This window comes from Azolla caroliniana, unplaced genomic scaffold, assembly GCF_043228905.1.
Source record: "Azolla caroliniana isolate FFs.n. ecotype wild unplaced genomic scaffold, voAzoCaro1.0.p SCAF_14, whole genome shotgun sequence".
NCBI classification, from domain to species: Eukaryota; Viridiplantae; Streptophyta; class Polypodiopsida; order Salviniales; family Salviniaceae; genus Azolla; species Azolla caroliniana.
In genome coordinates, this window is record NW_028230449.1 from 5,620,993 (window position 1) to 5,635,208 (window position 14,216).

Consider the following 14,216-nt stretch of genomic DNA (forward strand, 5'->3'; position numbering starts at 1 on the left):
CTATCCTTTTTCTTGTCTAGAAGCCAAAAGCTTTGTCTGTGCCAAAACATTTTGTCGACTGCAAAGGATTCTTCTAACCCTCGCGCTTTGGTCAACTAAGTTAAGTAGACAACAAAACCTATATGTCGACAATGTGTTATCCTCATATACTTTGTATGATATGTGACACTGTGTATAGGAAACATTTTGTCAAATGAACTAGCCAATGGTTAACTTGAACAAAACAAAAATGATGGCAATAAAACCAAGCTAGTACCCCATGTAAACATACAAGGGAGAACCAATACAAGTGATGTATAGCTTCAAATCTCGCTATTAATGTCCTATCAACAAATAGGTGGAACATTTGCTATGAGTCTAGACTTCACCCCAATTGAAATTGTTATTAAATAAATCTGATGCTCAGGGATGAGAATTTATGATGATGTTATTCAGGGAATTCTTCTTACATAGACAAGACAATTGAAATCTTATCTTGTAATGTTATTAGAAAGAGGTGATTGTCCCCTTTAGACATGGCCCTATCCCAAAACTTTGCATAGGAACTTACCAACACACTCCTATCAGCAAATTTCTGCATGAGTATAAATCTGGGTAACAAAGGTCCATTGTTGTTCTTCTAATGTGTTATGTTTGACATATCTTGATACAAATGAATGACCTCGGGGCCCTTTTATAGTCGAGGAACAGCTCAACATTTATCGGTAACATCTACTGTGTTAAATTTGACATATCTTGATACAAATGAATGACCTCATGGCCCTTTTATTCTAGAGCAACAGCTAAACATTTATCAGTAACACCTAACAGACCAAGCTCTTTCCAGACTCCACAATATATATTGTATCAGCTATCCAAAATTGTGCATTGCACAGTAAATATCTAGAAATCATCAATTGCATTATTTATAACCATTGTTAAGACCAGGAAAACTCAATAACTTTCATTAAATTAGCATTTTATGCAACTTTATGAATTCATGAGAACTATTTATGACAAAAGCTACTATGCAAACTTGGAAATTTCTGCTGGATGTGGTTCCAAATGATTCATGATATCCTTACCGGTTTTCGTAAGAAGCTCCACTTTCTTAATCAGTAGATTTTAGTACCCATTAAATATTTACAAAAACCTTGTGTTGAAAAGAACGAAATGTGAGTCCATCACGATCACATCTCAAAATGCATAGAACAAAACTGAATTGCACCTTTTAAACCTACTAGCAGCCTCTATGTTTGAAGTTGCTTAACATCAGATATAGTTTGTAGGCATTCTCGAACTGCAATCATTGCCTGGCCATAAGCAACAAATTCTTTAAGAGAGCATTCTTTCAGAATTAATGTGTCAAGATTGTAACTGAACTCATTCTGGGATCAAACAGCACAACATAGAGTAGAAAGAAGATATACTATCTTCTATTAAAGCACATAATGTTGATGGCCTATAATACCAATAAAGTTCAAATATTCACACTCTGAAGGCCAATTTGATAAACATGGTGACTAAAAAGCTCAATGGTGTATGCCACGACGATACGTGTAGCCAGCAATACGTTTCAAACATTGGAAGAGACATCCTGTTGATCGATTTACAGTCCATGATGTGATAAACCCATATCTCTTTATCATAGGATCATGTTTATTGAGAACCTAGTGTTTCATACTAAAGTGGAAGTTAAATAAATATCCAATCATTTGATGTCAGCAGAGAATCAGGAGATAGAACCATAAAAGGCTCAACTAGAGTACTACCAAAATGCTTCAGGAATACCAAACATTGACTAAGATGACCTCAAAAAGATTGAAATGGAAATCACTATAAGTTTAAGCCATATGGCAATTGAATATTAGTCCTGAATGTTAAGTGCTGATGTAAATAAATTTATTTGATTAAAATAATCTGCTATAATTGTATCATTTCCATCTTTGTTCATCTCTATGGTCATTTCTCTTCACACAAAAATACCACAATATAGCTTACGCTTAACCCTATGGCCACCAAGCTAACAAGAAATATACTACTAATGAAACTAAAAAGTGCAATACCATCATTATGAATCCATTTCTAACAAATACTAAGAAGCGAAAGTTAGTCCTACAAATTAAATTTGTAACTTGCTCATAGATTCAATCAATCTTGTAAATTTGCTAATACTCGAAACAGTTACAAACGATCTGTTAATTTGTTATATTTAACAAACTGATCAAAGTATAATCAATTTAATATTTTTAGGATGTTTATTTTAATAAATAACTTTAATAAAATAAAATGTAAAGGGCTACTTCTGAAATTTACTCTTTCGTTACGTATGAGTTTATAGTTTATGTATAGTTTTCAAATTGATATATTAGAGAAATTTGTGGATGCCAATAGTTTTTTACTATCCACATAAACTTATAAAGCCAAAAATTAGTTTGAATGACCATATAATTCACGTTGCAGATCCATACCGATCGTGTCGTTTCCACATCATGAGATCTTAGTAAATTGTCACCAAGTTCCTGAATTGCAACTCAAAAAATTATCAATACATAAACACAATAATAATAATTTAGCAATAAAAGGAAATTCATCCTCTTTTATAACCTCTAATTTCTTCACTAAGATAATTGAGATTTTCGAGAGTGCTAGGTTCAGAGTCTCGGAGGAGTAACCAGCCTGTATAAATATAATGCTCTCTCTCTCTCTCTCTCTCTCTCTCTCTCTCTATTTGTTGTTCTCAAAGACGAGACAACACTAAGATGTGGCCTCTTAAAAGACATTAATATATTTTTCTTTCTTTCTCTCTCTCATTTAGCCTGCTCACCCTTTAGAAATAACATGAGTTAAAAAAATGCTCTCCGCTCTTGTCGTTGCTGTTTTTTTCCTTCACTTTGCGTTTTCTGCAATATTTGATCCTCTGCATTTTCTGCAACGTCTGATCCTCTGCATTTTCTGCCAAATCTGATCCTCTGCATTTTCTGCCAAGTCTGATCCTATGCGTTTTCTACGAAGCAGGCATTCCTGATTTCTATATTGTTCCTCTTCCCACCACATTTCTCTGATCAGACCTTGTACCTGCTGTCCTAAGACACCATGGAGCCTGAATGGACGGAAAATGAAGGTATGGAACTCAACGCTCATGAAGAGGGTTCAGATCCATGGAAGACCCCAAAAAGATACCATAGAAGAAAAGGAAGGGATGGAAGTACCCCCAAGGCATTAGAAGGGCACACAAGGCACCCAAAATGCAGGCTACATTCAACCTTCCATTTGATGTTGAAGAGGGAAAACATGATCTATTATGCCATTTGATTATGCAAGAGATCAATCTTATCAAAGAGGATATAGAAAGAGAATTACAAGAAGAAATGAAATAGGAGATAGAAAAACAGAAAACAGAGTTGTATGCCTCTCTCAAGATTGAGTCATTAGAAGAGATGTGAAAAGACATCACAAGCCATGTCAAGAAACCAAACTTAGAGCTCAAGGATGTCATCACACTACATTCGAAGAAGAAGACAAGAGAAAAGCTCGTGCACTGCATGTATGAGAGGTTGGTTGGGTTGAAAAAGGAAGCCCACAAGAAGATGCCAAGAATCTTGGAACAAAGATTGGGACATTAGATATTCCATTTGCTTCAGCATGGAGGGTGGGACGAGATGAGTCTAGAGCTAAAGCCCTTATTATGGATATCAACAAGAAAAAAGCTTTTCTATCTAAAAAAGGGCACTTAAGGGTGAGAAAATATACTTAGATGACAATCTCACTCCAACTCAAGTGGCACACTGCAAAGAAAACATGCCACGAGTGCTTGATGCAAGAGAGGAAGGAAAATGGGTTGTATATAGAGATGGTGTTGTCATTATTATAGAGAAGAGAATTGCATGATGATGTATGGCCTATGAGATCCTATGCATGATTATATGGAATTGCAATGGCTCTATACGGACAAAGGTCATGTATTTTGAAGATACCATCAAAAACACAGATATTGTTATGTATATAAAGACCCACCAATATATGGCTAACAAACTCCTCAATGTACAAGGATATAGATAGGAGTCAATATGTCATCCCCAACCTCAGACACCAAGAAGCACTAGAGATTCGGGAGGAGCTTCATGATAGAGTGCATGTTGTCCATAAGGACGAATATGCATGTTACATGTCGATACAAATCAAATGGGGGGATCTTAGGGAACTATACAATGCAATTTGCTACTTTCCGCGTACATACTCAAGGTTTGCACATCTTGGTGAATCACCATATCTACCATTATATGATGATATCATAAGATTTGCTACTATAGGGGACATAATACTATTAGGAGACTTCAATGCACGAACTAAGGATGAACAAACAACTATTTTTGACACCAAAGAGGCTGTTTATGTAGAAGTTATGGCAGAAGAGGTTAGTCTAAAGCTACAAGCTTGATATATGACTGCTATAATTGAATATGGCAAACACTTTCTTGCCTTTGGAAGTGCGCATTGATTTGTGATATAGAATGGATTGTCATTATGGCCTAGACCAGATGCTTTGGCATGTTGGAACCCAAAAGGAGGTGCAAGCACAATCAATTATCTAATGGGATCTCCATCTCTTATACCTGAAATAAAAGAGTTCACTATATCGGGTAGACCTATTAGCTTGGCAGCAGATCATGCATATCTACGCTTCGAGGTAAAGGATGGATTAACACGGGATGTATATGATAAGGAGAGTGGGCTAGCTAAGTATCTATTTACTCAAGAGACAATTGCTGTGTATAGTTGTGGAGTATACAATGGCATGATAGATTTGGATCCTTTCTCGCCCCTTGATGAACTTACCCAAGGATTGTCAAAAACATTGCATAAAGCAGCCACAAATGCCTTTCCTCACAACTCCCAATCCCCCCAAACTTGGTAGAGTAATACAAAATAGTTGGTATGATGAGGAACGTCGTGATACAAGGAGATGCTTGCAGCGTGAAGTAACTCGGGGCATTTATACACAAACAAGCGAGAGCAACTTTCTAACACCTCGTAAGGAAGAAGAAGAGATTGTATTTGGCTAGTATTTGAAGATCATTTGTATCGCTTGTTTCTACGACAAGAAAGTAAAAGAGCATGGAAAATGTTTAATGAGAGGCAACCTACCACACAAGTGACCTCACCTCAAGTGTGGCATGAATATGCAAAGGTTCTATATGATATCCTAGGGCAACCTCCTCTTCCACGCCCACATTAATCAACCTTTTTAACTCCACAAAATGTAAGAAATGCCATTGATCAATTACAATTTCGGAAGGCCCAGGATCATGATGGATTGGTTGGTGAGCACTTTTTATATATGCTCGTGACATCTTGTTGCCATTGCAGGCACACATCTTTAATAAAGTCATGTGTGAAGGTTTCCATACTAGATGGACTCAGCATACCATCGTACCAATTCTCAAGACTACAGACCCCATGATGCCAAGCAACTATAGGACAATCATGATTGGCCATTACTTGGGCAAACTATATGGCTTGATTCTAGTATCAGAATTGATTATATGGGCAAAGCAGAATGGCTGCCGTTCAGCTCGACAGGCAGGCTTTCGGAAGGGGTTCACAACTATGGAGCACATATTGACACTCCGAGCCCTTATCAAAGAGGGCAGAGCCCATAATAAGAGGATTTATTGCTGCTTTGAGGATTTCCAAAAAGCCTTTCACACTGCCTTTGGCTAGAAGCCCTTGGTGTTCCTACAAATATGCAATGGGGAATCTATGCACTCTTATGAATCTGCGTCAAGAAAAGTGTGGTCTTCCAAGGGTTTGTCCGAGACAGTGGCTAGCACAATCGAAGTGAAGCAAGGATGCCCACTATCGCCCACTCTCTTCGGTCTCTACATAGATGAGGTATCACATTACATAGAGAGATTCGGGGGTTCGGGAGCATGCCTAAGAGGTATGTTTATTATACAAATATTACTATATGCTAATGATATTGTGCTGATTTCTGACTCTCTGGCAAGACTACAAAGACATCTAAATGCCTTAAAACTATTTCGTACGGACAAAGATTTGTCGCTGAACATGGATAAAACTAAAGTGATGGTATTTAACACCACTCAAGCATGGGTAACAAGATCAGAACCGGAATTCTTCTTGGGAGAGGAAAAGGTGGAATACACACGTTGCTACACATACCTAGGAGTAACATTTACAAGGCCTAGGTTTCTCCTTACGGGAGGCTGCTTGTACCCGACTTTCTCTAGGATATGCAGCCCTTGGTGCTCTTGACAGACAATGAGGACATTTGCACTTACAAGAGCCATGAACTAACTTGTTATTTGATACACTTGTAACACCAACTCTTCTCTATGAAGTAGAAACGTGGGGACCGAGAAAGTTTTAGAGAGACCTTTAGTGTCAATGATTGCCCGAATGATAAGGAGCAAAGTATCGGTTCCCCATGATATAATCCGGGCAGAGATGGGAGCAACCCCTACAATCACCACAGCATTGTTCCGAGTGGTGACATGTATCCAACGTTTTTGGGAGCTCCCTAGACGAAGGTACCCAAGGTTGGCACTTATGTCATCAAGACAACTGGCTGAAAATGGAGACATTCATTGTTGGTATGCTAAAATGTAGCAATGGAGTCACATGACATAAGCATAAATGCACTACCCCATTCCAATATAGCTTGGACTGTCCCGATCTAAATATGACCAAAGTGGAAAAGAATGGAATGATCCAAATTGATATTTTTAACTTGGAAACCAAGATAACATGGATCAGCCCCCACATCACTTGGTACGAAGATGGGTCACTACAAGACACTTTTTACACACATCAGAGGATGGATTCATCATCAGGCCACCTTATATGGACATACATCTATCTTATGCGATGCACAATGTGATAGAGTAGTTGCAAACTTCATCACATCAGTTAGAGATTGAGGTAGGTAGATAAACACAAATACCTCTAGAAGAAAGAATTTGCCAATTGTGTCATCAAGGAGTGGAATCAAAAGAACACTATGTTTGTCACTGTAGTGTCTTTTATGAAATTAGAGGCAGATACCATTGCCTCTTTAAACAAGGCTTTGGCCCAATCAGCAAGGTAATGGAATACAACGACCAATGGTGCCTAGGACTTTTCTTGCTAGAACTCAAGCAGCATAGGGAAAAGTTGTTGAAGGACAATAATACAGCCACACAAGCTCATCCACAAAGAACAATCACCACTTTCTTTAGCCCCATCACTCTAATGCTACAAGTCAATCAAGGAATACACAACTAGGCTCCCGACTAGGAAATAACAAAGGGGTTACAATGAATGGATCAAGCAATAGCAATTTGTCGTGAACATAGGTGCCGGCCCCACGGACCACAACTGCAACACCCTTGTCATTGACCGATAAAGGCCATTATCTCCCGCCATTGTAGACAAAAGTTATAATATATCTAACTTGAGAATCTCACAAGTGGTGAAAATCCAATTCTTCAGTCTCTTTTTTTTTATTTACTTTTATATTTATTGAGTAATATTTATTTTATTTTGATTTGTTGTTCTCAAAGACGAGACAACACTTAAGATGTAATGTCTTGTTTGGTCTTAGAGGCCATTTTGGCCTCTTAAAAGACATTAATATATTTTTCTTTCCTTCTTTTTTCTTACATAAGTGCCAACCTTGAGTAGAAAATTGTCCCTATGAAACTTCTATTGTAGTATGTAAACAAGAACCATCCAATCTGATTCTAGTTGCAAATATTGGACCTAGGGCCAAGGTCCAATATACTTGTTTATTTGGACAAATGTTGAGAGCAATGACAAGGTAAGATTTTGAAAGAGTTTCATGAAAGAAGTAGTGAAAATTTTTAATTGGACATTTATATCAATAATGTTCACATTAATAGTTATAAGGTGTTTGAAGGATGACAACATTTTGACATCCCATGTTATACATGCTAGCCCGTACTATAAAAATAGCAATTTTGGGGAATGTTTGTTAGATATAATCAATGATCAGCCCCAAGTTGTAAATCTATCCCCATATGTGCTCTTAGAGTGCACATTTTGTGATAGCGCCCCAAATGAGGAGCGGCTAGTGTGCAACTCGACCATATGGGTCGATAAGGTGTTAATCTAGGAAACCGTAGATGCGTAGGACACAAAATATTTAGGAAAGAGAGAAATAGATAAAAGGATTGGCTAATCAAGTCAGCTAGAATATTTTGTGGGCAAGTTACGATGTACTTAGTCTTGAAGTATGCGTCATTGACTTCAAGATAAGTATTATCTAGCACTAGCCTGTACCTAGGGAGTTGGGTCATATTAAATGACAAGTCAGTTGACAGAAAAGGAATATCTCCACTACTGTCAACTGACTTGCACATTTATACTAAGACCAAACATAGATTATATGTCACTTTTCTCACACAGTGGTGAGATTGATCATTCGTCCCCACTAATTTTGTAGTGAGCCGGTCCATATCCTATCTAAGCTCTAAGGTGTGAGCGCATGGGAAAACTACCATTTTGAACTACTCTCATATGTAATAGAAATTCTGTTTTCATATATCCATCTCTGCAGTTGTAACTCTATATACCTATCTACTCGATTCTCAATATTTCTAATAATGTTGAGTGTGGAGGACTGCCAATTCCACAATGTTGGGTTTTTCAAAACCTTGAGAGATCTTTATCATTTGTTTTAGTGGTGTTTTCAACAACATGATTGTCCAGTTGGAACATTCCTATCAGTTCGCGTTTGCAAGGACTTGAGTTAAGGGCCGAAACACTTTGTTCTTGTAATCTTTTGAAAGATTGTCTATTCCACAATTTTGGGTTTTTCAAAGTCTTGAGAAATCTTTATCATTTGTAGTGGTGTTTTCAACAACATGACTAGATAGTTGGAACACTCCTATCAGTTTGTTTTTCCACGGAAATGAGTTGAGGGCTGAAACACTTTGTTCTCATAATCTCTTGAAGGATTGCTGATTCCACAATTTTGGGTTTTTCAAAGTCTTGAGAAATCTTTATCATTTGTAGTGGTGTTTTCAACAACATGACTGGATAGTTGGAACACTCCTATCAGTTTGTTTTTCCACGGAAATGAGTTGAGGGCTGAAACACTTTGTTCTCATAATCTCTTGAAGGATTGCCGATTCCACAATTTTGGGTTTTTCAAAGTCTTGAGAAATCTTTATCATTTGTAGTGGTGTTTTCAACAACATGATTAGTCAGTTGGAACACTCCTATCAGTTTGTGTTTCCAAGAACTTGAGTTAAGGGCTGTCTTTTGGTTTTAGCTGGATTACATAATTGATGATACCACTCAATAATCTCTTGATCAATGAATTGTGATACTAACCCTTCGCCATGATAAATGTATTCAATATCTATCACCAATTTTTGAAGCGCCACTCTACTTCAACAACTTAATGTTTAGTGCAACAACAAATCATATAAGTGGACAATACTACCCCAGAAACTTTTAACTCATGAGGCACGATTTGCTACTTTCATTCTTCCGTATTCTGCAAAACTCTTAAGTCAGAACATAAAGAAACATGGAGACTGAAGTCAATCCATAAAAGCATTATCTACCAGTCTCTAATAGCATCGTTTGAGAGGCTACATTAACTTAAATTTGCTATGCAAACATTTCATGATCTTAATTTCTGCTACGCTAACATTCTACAAATGTCCAATGAAACTGCTCAAAACAATCTCTTAATCCAAGAAACTATTTTCGTCCTTCCATATTATACGTAAAACTTAAACAGTGACTCTGAGACAAAAACCATACAACAAAACTGACCACAAAGAACGGATTGAAAATAGAAGCTAACCTCACGGACCGGTGAACTCTCTCTTCTATCTGATGGTAGAATCTGTTCTGATTGGCCATTTTCAACGTGGTTAGAGTTCACAGCAGGAGAAGGATGAGGAGCCCCATGAGCCGTCAGGTCACTACTTCTCCGATCTTCTTCTTCCTCTCCAACTCTTTCTTGCAGAATTTTCTGAGCTGCTTCAGCCTGAGTGAGGATCCATTGATCACAAGCCACACAGTACATCTTCCTCTGCCTATGAGCAAGAGATCAAGCGGAAATCAGAGAAAGTAATATAGGACAATGGCGGTAGAAGAGAGGCATGTGAAAGACTAGAAAGGTACACAAAGTGAAGGAAAAGCAGCTGCAAGAAATGAGGGGATGGTGTGGGAAAAAAACAGAAAGGGAGGAAGAAAAGGGTAGAGAATGAACGCAGAAAACCCGTTGAAAGAAAGAAAAGGAACAGTAGAAGAAGAAGAAGAAGAGATTGCATATACCTGTTCCGAACGAGAGGTGTGAGGCACTGTGGACAGTGGTCTTGGAGGAGAGCCCATCCCTGCAACAGCTTCTCCGCTAAGGCTGCGCTTGGATCGGTGGCAAGCCCGCCGCCATTGGCGCTCATAGCTACTACTGCTTCTTCTCTTCTCTTCTCTTCTCTTCTCTTCTCTTCTGCAGGGGGCAAAGGCCAAGCAAGGGCCAGAGAGAACAGGAAGAGCAAGAGAAGAAATTGTGAGTTATGTATGTATATGTACTTCACTGCTTTTTGGTTTGGAAGAGAGAAAGAAAGAAAGATATATATGTATTATAACGTCTTCTAAGACCAAAATTAGCCCTATTGGTTTACAACAAAATTTGGGGTATATATATATTTACCCAATTCAGCGAAAGCAAAAATAAAATAGAACTTAAAGCTAATTGTACAAAAAAAAACATGTTATGATGTAACATGTTCTATAAAGGAAATGGCTTTACATATACTAGGCCTAGTTTCATTTCCATCCAAGTCTCTCGAAAAGAAGCCGAGGGGAGGTCAAAGGGTTTTGATGTAGATGTTGTGGCCCGTGGTCCCAATGTAAAAAAGATACCCCAACCATAGCTTCTAGGTGATGTAGCTCACGTTCCCTTATTTTCTTAATTGTTTCTATACCACGTCGGGTTGCTTTGAAGCCTGACATCCGAGGGCATTTGGTTGTTCTTTGCTTTCCTGCTTCTGCAAGGGAGAGGCGAAGTGGTGTAGGTGTGTCCACATTCATCATCTCCCCCTATCCCTGAAAAGTTTCATTAGTTACATGTTGGTGAATTTTAGAATAGTTATGGTTAGCACTTTGTAGCTTATTATCTCTATGTTATTATGCAATAGAGAATGCATGAGAATGTGTGCAAGCTAGAAATGAGAATGTGTGCAAGCTAGAAATGAGGATGCATGCAAGCTAGGAACTTCCACTGTTCAATCTACACTATGTGAAGTTGGATTTGATACAAGGATGCATATGTAGCTCAATTGGTAGGGTTGCCCAATAGAGACTGGGTTCAATACCTACCTTCCTCTGTGGCATATGTTTATGAAACCTTCTCATCTCCCTTGTTGTTGCAACTTCGGCGCTTCTCGACCTGTCGATCCCTCTATGTCGGTGTCGACTTCCGTTGCCTCCTCTACCGTTTGGCCTTCTGTTAATTTGGCTCCTCCGAATCAAATTCCTCTTTTGAACTGGGTGCCTCCGATCCATTCCAGATCTTGTCTGAACTGGGTGCCTCCGATCCATTCCAGCTCTTGTCCGAATTGGTTGTCTCCAATTCGTCATCAATCTTCAGGCCCTTTACCACATCAGACCATGTCCGGGTCGGCTCAGTCCTTATTGACTCTGCCGTCGTCACCACTTGTTCTGACTTTATCGGATGTGCCGACTTCTTTAGTCGACTCGGCGGTTACAATAGAGACATGCTCTGTATCGCTCTCTCTCTCTCTCTCTCTCTACAATCGTTCCACCAAAATTACACTATACGAAGATAATAACAACAATAGTCTAAACACTGTTTGCCCTAGGTCACATTTATACTAATATGACATTAGGACTATTTATAGATATAGCCCCAATGGGCTCTCAGAAACATATCTACATATATGTCCCTTCATCCGGTGAGAGGTTCTCACCGGGCCTGCAACATCCGGTTCTCACTGGGTCTTCCTTGCCGGGTACTCGTCATCCGGTTCTCACCGAGTCTTCCGATGCCGGGTCTGCGTATCCCATCCGAAGGAACCGAGATCCTAATAGTATGCACGAGAGACAAATAGAGAGAGCAGAACATAAACTCAATTCAAAATAACACTATGTAAAGTTTGTACATACAATGTGCTAAACAACACTATTTATACAAGTCCTCAAAAGGACTGATAGAAGTACTATGTACTTCAATGCTCATACGAGCGACTGACACTAACTACGAGACAATGATTGCCTAGTAGTCGAGGCTACTACTAGGCTTCCTGTTCACAGTCGAATCCGGCTCTCCAATCTGTGTCCTCGATCCGACTGGTTGTTTCCATATACCGATCCGGCTCATCCTTCTGGATGCCAATCGGGCTTTGGCTTATTCAGTCGATCTGGATCCGTTTGAGCTTGCTCGCTCAACACTCCCCCTCAAGCTCAACTTGAGGTCGGATCGAGGTGTTAGTGTCTACCCGGCTCCTTCTGGCGTAGTTCTGCCTTGCTCGTGCTCCTCGTCCGGTCCGGTCTTGTTTGTCGTGACCCTTCTGGTTCTGCGCACCTTGATCTCCTCAATTGGCTTGTCTGCTCAACAGGCCCATTTCAGCTCCCTCGTTGCTACGACTCTAGCACTTGTCGATCCATCGGTTCCTTCGTGTCGGTGTCGACTTCCGCTGCCTTCTCGTTTGCTTGGCCTTTAGTTGATCCGGCTTCTCCGAATCTTGAACTGAATCGTCTCATCCGATTTGTTACAGCTCTTGTCTGAGTCAATAGTCTCCAACTCGTCTTCCATTTTTAGGCCCTTCACCACATCGGACCACGTCCGGGTCTTGGCCTTCTTCCGGACGGCTCTGTCCTTCTTGACTCTGCCGCCGCTGCTAGTTGCTCCGACTTGTTCGGATGTGCCGACTCCTTCAATCGGCTCGACTTTCTTTTTCTGATTATCTCCTCCTTTGGTTCTTTCTTCCTCTCTAGCTCCTTGTCCAGTGCCATCCGTTCCCGTTCCTATTCTCCCCCTCAAGTGCGGCACATCGAGATGTTGTAGGCCGAGCATCTCCGAAAAGTGCTGCAAGTTGTCCGACCCGAGCAGTGTCGTGATGTGGCGTGCTTGAGGGTGGGAAAAACTGGCGAAAGGGGGGTCAAAAATGTGCATGTGCAATGTGTGTGCACACAAAAGCGATTAATTGTGCATATGCAAAATAAAAAGGAAAAGAAAGGGTGAAGAGGAGGTATAGAAGCTCGTGCAAAAAGTAAGAGAGAGGAGAGATAAAAGGTAGAGGGGAGACATGTTATAGATTTATAGAGATAGAATTATATATTGTATAAGAGAGAGTTAGTGGGCTAGTGGATAGTCACATTGATTACTAGCTAGAGGTGCACAGTTCAAATCTAGTCTTATAGTGTAGCGTGATTTAAGGAATTTTATTCTTTTTTCATTGAAGACAAATTTGGCGACCCCCCCTTCTTTTTTTCCTATAAAAGGAGGTCGAGGGGGGCTCATTGAGGAGGACGTTTTGGGAGGAGGAGACTATCGCCAATTTTCCTTCGAAGCTCATCTCCTTATTCACCACTTCTCTTCATCTCATACCCCTTCATCCCCCCATCGCCACGTGCTCGTCTTATTCGCGTCGGCACTCGAAGTGCTCGTGAGCCCAAGCTTCGTTGGTTTGACGTTGCTCCACCCCGTTCGTCGTTGCGAGCCCGTGTGCTCGCCGTTCGGGTGGTCGTGGTTCGTTGGGATTGGCATTTTTGTGGTGCTCGTGTGTTCATCTTCGCCGTGTTCGGTTTTGCCTTGTCTCTAAGGGCATTTAATATTTATGTTTTGATTGAGCTTGTGGTTAACTATAAGTTGCCATTGTAAACAAAACCCTATTTTATAAAGGGTCCTCTTGCGTTGGAATCGAGCACGTATTTATCTCTTTGGTCAATATCATTCGTGTTTCTTTCTCTCCTTCTTTCTTTATTCGTGTCTTTCTTGTACGTTCGGCCGTCTTGTGAAGAGGGGACCGTTCGGGCTTGCCCATGCACCTCTCCTCCTCATAAAGGTGTACGAGCATTTTGTGCATGTGTTTGTGTCTTCCTTGTACGTTTGGCCGTCTTGTGATGAGGGGACCGTTCGGGCTTGCCCATGCACCTCTCCTCCTCATAAAGGCGTACGAGCATTTGTGTGTGTGTTTGTGTCTTCCTCGTACATTCGGTCGTCTTGTGACGAG

At 40.0% G+C, this 14,216-nt stretch overlaps 1 protein-coding gene across 1 annotated transcript in view; it reads right to left on the reverse strand.

Moving 5' to 3' along the window:
• Positions 1-1,081: 1,081 nt before the first annotated feature.
• The window catches only part of LOC147855355 (uncharacterized), an 85,647-nt gene continuing 72,512 nt past the window's right edge, over positions 1,082-14,216 (reverse strand). Inside the window, exons 2-6 of the mRNA XM_087330453.1 lie at positions 10,297-10,458; positions 9,821-10,055; positions 2,587-2,658; positions 2,451-2,501; positions 1,082-1,292 (exon numbers count right to left, since the gene is read on the reverse strand). Coding sequence (XP_087186579.1) covers positions 1,230-1,292; positions 2,451-2,501; positions 2,587-2,658; positions 9,821-10,055; positions 10,297-10,421 — 546 coding nt within the window. The 5' untranslated portion in view covers positions 10,422-10,458 and the 3' untranslated portion in view covers positions 1,082-1,229. The remainder of the gene's footprint in view (positions 1,293-2,450; positions 2,502-2,586; positions 2,659-9,820; positions 10,056-10,296; positions 10,459-14,216) is intronic.